The sequence below is a fragment of the Triticum aestivum genome, chromosome 4A, assembly GCF_018294505.1.
Source record: "Triticum aestivum cultivar Chinese Spring chromosome 4A, IWGSC CS RefSeq v2.1, whole genome shotgun sequence".
Taxonomy (NCBI): Eukaryota; Viridiplantae; Streptophyta; class Magnoliopsida; order Poales; family Poaceae; genus Triticum; species Triticum aestivum.
The window spans coordinates 477,407,245-477,411,905 of NC_057803.1; the positions used below are offsets into that span (position 1 = coordinate 477,407,245).

A 4,661-nucleotide genomic window follows, 5' to 3' on the forward strand; every position below is an offset into this window, starting at 1 on the left:
GTCGAACTTCTTCTAGCTCCGGCCGATCAAGCACCGAATGTACAACACCTCCGAGTTCTGCACACGTTCAGCGCGATGACATCCCTCGCCTTCTCGATCCAGCAAGGTGTCGAGGAAGTAGATGAGTTCCATCAACACGACGGCATGGTGACGGTGATGATGAAGTGATCCGCGTAGGGCTTCGCCTAAGCACCGCGAGAATATGACCGGTGATGTAAACTATGGAGGGGTGCCGCACACGGCTAACAATTGATGTTGTGTCTGTTCTAGATGCCCCCTCCCCACATATATATAGATGGGAGGGGAGGAGAGGCAGCCAGGGGCGCCCTAGGGTTGGCCGCTGCCCCCTAGGGGCCCTGCCTTGCCCTACGCCCCCCTTTTCATGTATGCATGAAGGGGGAGGAAAGAGGGGGTGTGAGGGATGGAAGTGGGAATTCTAATCCGCACTTTCCTTTCCCTTCCCCCTTTCCTTCTCCTCCTCCTATAGCTTTATAGGGCGCACCTACCCTTTGTGGGCCGGTGTGTTCCTTCACAAGGCCCATATGTCCCATAGGATTGCCGGGGGTACCCGAAACACTTTTCGGTGACCCGATAAGTATCCGATACCCTCCGGAACACTTCCGATGTCTGAATACCATCATCCTATATATCAATATTTACCTATTGACCATTTAGAGACTCCTCGGCATGTCCATGATCTCATCCGGGACTCCGAGCAACATTCGGTCACCAAATCACATAACTCATATAATATTATATCGTCATCGAGCGTTAAGCGTGCGGACCCTACGGGTTCGAGAACTATGTAGACATGACCGAGACACCTCTCCGGTCAATAACCAATAGTGGAACCTGGATGCTCATATTGGCTCCTACATATTCTACAAATATCTTTCTCGGTCGATCCGTTATAACAACATACATTATTTTCTTTGTCATCGGTATGTTACTTGCCCGAGATTCGGTCGTCGGTATCCACATACCTAGTTCAATATCGTTACCGACAAGTCTCTTTACTCGTTCCGTAATACATCATCTTGTAACTAACTCATTAGTCATTTTGCTTGAAAGGCTTCTTATGATGTGCATTACCAAGAGGACCAAGAGATACCTCTCTGATATTCGGAGTGACAAATCCTAATCTCGATCTATGCCAACCCAACAAACACCTTCGGAGATACCCGTAGAGCATATTTATAATCACCCAGTTACGTTGTGACGTTTGATAGCACATAAGGCATTCCTCTCGTATCCGGGAGTTGCATAATCTCATAGTCGAAGGAATAGTATTTGACATGAAGAAAGCAATAGCAATAAAACTAAATGATCATTATGCTAAGATAACGGATGGGTCTTGTCCATCACATCATTCTCCTAATGATGTGATCCCATTATCAAATGACAACACATGTCTATGGTTAGGAAACTTAACCATCTTTTATTAACGAGCTAGGCTAGTAGAGACTTACTAAAGACACGATGTTTTGTCTATGTATCCACACATGTATCAAGTTTTTGGTTAATACAATAATTCTGACATGAATAATAAACATTTATCATGATATAAAAAAATATAAAATAACAACTTTATTATTGCCTATAGGGCATATTTCCTTCATTTATCAACTCGTCGGGGAGGTAAAGACTGTGGCATTTGATCTTTAGCCCCTCTTTACTTGAAAATTTCAGGATTTGCCACTGCATACGTTGAAAATATATATTGGTTTGCCACATCTCACTTTGCACTTTGATCTTTTGCCGGTGCATCCATGTCCAGTTCTTCCGTGAACGTGGCACAAAGGGGCAGATTTATAATATCTTTTAACCTTTTATCCTTAAAAGAAAAGGAAACAAATAAGTTTAAGGGAAAATTATCATGAATTCAAGCATAGGAACAACATCGGAATTGTTGGCGCAGAAAGGGGAGAAGAATCTTAGTTGATCCTCCTGCAGTTCATTCTGATCTGTCCATTGGATCCTGTCAGCGGCGTGATATCCCCCATCTTGATCATTCCCTCCACAAAGTCCTTGAAGAAGGCGCTCTGGCTACCGACATACTCCCGGACCAGCGCGTCTGCAGCACCACCATTGAAGAGCTCCTGGTCCGAGTGAAGAAGGCCCCTCTTCTGGACGAGGTTCTTGTAGTAGTCGTTCTCGAAGACGGTCGGGGTTTCCAGGTCCAGTGGCGCCAGGTTGTTGTCACCGGAGCCGGTGGCGCGAGGGCAGCCTGACTGGCGGCTCCTGGCGAAGCCGGCGTCGATGTTTGTGTCGTTGTAGATGTGGTCCCGAAAGTTTGTGCAGCGTGCTAGGCCGATTGTGTGGGCTCCTGGAACACAAGTTATACCGTCAGATCAAGTTATTACCTGTTTTGCAGCTACTGTTTTGTCATTCCATTGATCGGTAGGAATCATTCACCAACTTTCCTAATTAGCACTACGTCCAGTGGCGCCAGGTTGTGACGTTGGTGCGGCGTGGTTGGGATAACTGTGGGCTTTGCCCTCTTTGTAAACGTGAGCAAGAATCGGGCATCCACCTCTTCGTCAAGTGCCGCTTCTCCATTAGGCTCTGGCAATCGGTCATTGACAAGTTTGGTCTTGTGCACATGGACACCTCCAATTGGCACCTTGAGGATTTCCTCATGCAATGGTGGGATAAAAGGACCGACATGTGAAACCCTAATAGACGAGCGATGGCCTCCCTCACCATGCTCGTCTCTTAGACTATTTGGAACGAGAGAAACGCGCGGGTGTTTCGTAACAAGAGCGCGCCGCCGCCTATCCTGCTCCAAAATATCGTGCTTGAGGCAAAATTATGGGTTACGGCAGGTGCTAAGAAACTAGGGTGTTTTGTTGTATGAGAGTAATTGCCATGCCGTGTTGCAAGGGCGCTAGTAAAAACTCTAAACTCTATTTTCCTCTTATTTAATGGATGAGGCAAATTTTTTGCCTCCGTTTCGAAAAATTAATAATTAGCACTACATGTTTAAGTGACCAAGGAACAATGTTCTTTGACGTTGTCCAGTCTTACAAATTAAGCGGACAGACCAAAGGTTAGGTCAGTGGTAATTAGTCATTGATCAACTTTGTAACTCATCACCTGTAAAGTAGTATATTTTTGTCTTATGTAGAATTTTTGAGCTTTGGAGTCAAAACGTGGCTATCAGTTCCGTTGGTTTCTGCGGCTAGAAAGCTACCGACTCGGCGCCTCTATTGAGAAATTAACAGTCCGGGAGAGTAGTCAAAGAATTTTAACTTGCTTCTTCAGCAAATTAAAAGAAAATATTACTTGGCCGTGACAAATTATGTTGGTTCAGAATGCAACTTCAAAATTGTACTACCTGAGAGTGCGTAATTATTTATACGAAAATATGTACCGATGTACGCGCGGTTTATTTTGCATATACCGTGTACATGCGTATATGTATGTATGTACTACCTGAGAGTGCGACCATGTCTTTCTGGGATAGCCCCTGCGCGGCGAAGAGGGACGTAAGGTTCGCGAGCCCCGATGTCGGTGGTGGGATGTTGTTCTCGGCGCCGTTGAAGCTCGCCGTCGTCGAGTCCCTCCTCCCCATCTTCACCTCCCAGCTCGGGCCACCCAGCTACACGTACACAATGCATGTCACAGAGTGTTAGACTTTGTTGAACGGTACGTACAGTACTAACTACCTAAGCATGACTATGCATGCATGTATGGATACTTACGAAGACAACGCTCTCCTCGGCGGCGATGGCCAGGATGTCGGCGCAAGAGACGACGCCGGGACAACACCCCTCGACGGCCGCCTTGACGGCGTCGATGACCTCGAACCCCCTGGCGGAGTTCTTGTTGGGCGTGGCGTTCTTCTCACCGCGCAGGCCCGGCGCGTCGTCCAGCAGCAGCGAGGCGTCGCAGCCCTGGACGAAGCAGTCGTGGAAGAAGAGGCGGACGATGGAGGCGCCCACGCGGCGCTCCCTGGCGATGGCCGGGTGCAGCGCCGAGCGCACGGCTTTGAGCATGCCCGGGCACGAGCGGGAGTAGAAGCCCGACGATAGCTGCGCCGACGCTCCTCCGCTGGCGATGGCGACCAGCGCGAGGATGAGCCAGAGGACAACAATGGCGCGCGCTGCCATGATCGGTTTATAGGTGTTTCTTACGATGCTACTCGATCGGTCTATTCTACAACCAGCTAGATAGTGCCTTGAGAGCTTGCTGGATGTGGTGGAGGAACGCGGGGCGGCCGGTATTTATAGGAAGAAAAGACTAGCTCTACACACACCGCAAGCCATGATTAGGTATACTAGTCTGCCATCATATATTACTATTAGATTGCATCATCATGCCCGGAGCCCCCATTGTCTTCACCAACTCCGGTGGACTTTGAGCGTTGATCCAAACGGGCGCTCGCTTTGGAATAACGCGTTTCAAACCAGATGCATATGTAACGTAGCTCGTGAAAAATGAACAGTTTCGGTAGAAAAAGCTGCATGCCGCACTGTGCCATCGACACGGTTAAGTAAAGAGTCATGTCAATCATCTTGCATGCATGGCTCCGTCTCCTCATGTTGCTTTCCTGTGCTACGGACGGTGTTTGCTACTCTACATAGTTCTCTGGGTCAAATTTAATAAAGAAAATCATCAGCGTGCTAATGTAACACTCGCATGGACTTTAAGGCGACACT

The 4,661-nt window shown here is 47.9% G+C and overlaps 1 protein-coding gene across 1 annotated transcript; it reads right to left on the minus strand.

Moving 5' to 3' along the window:
- Positions 1-1,703: 1,703 nt before the first annotated feature.
- Positions 1,704-4,191, minus strand: LOC123086485 (peroxidase 4). The gene is made up of 3 exons (XM_044508254.1): positions 3,705-4,191; positions 3,436-3,601; positions 1,704-2,326 (listed from the first exon to the last, which is right to left on the minus strand). The coding sequence occupies exons 1-3, from the start codon at positions 4,110-4,112 to the stop codon at positions 1,935-1,937; spliced, it is 966 nt and encodes a 321-aa protein (XP_044364189.1). The 5' UTR covers positions 4,113-4,191; the 3' UTR covers positions 1,704-1,934.
- Positions 4,192-4,661: the final 470 nt, after the last annotated feature.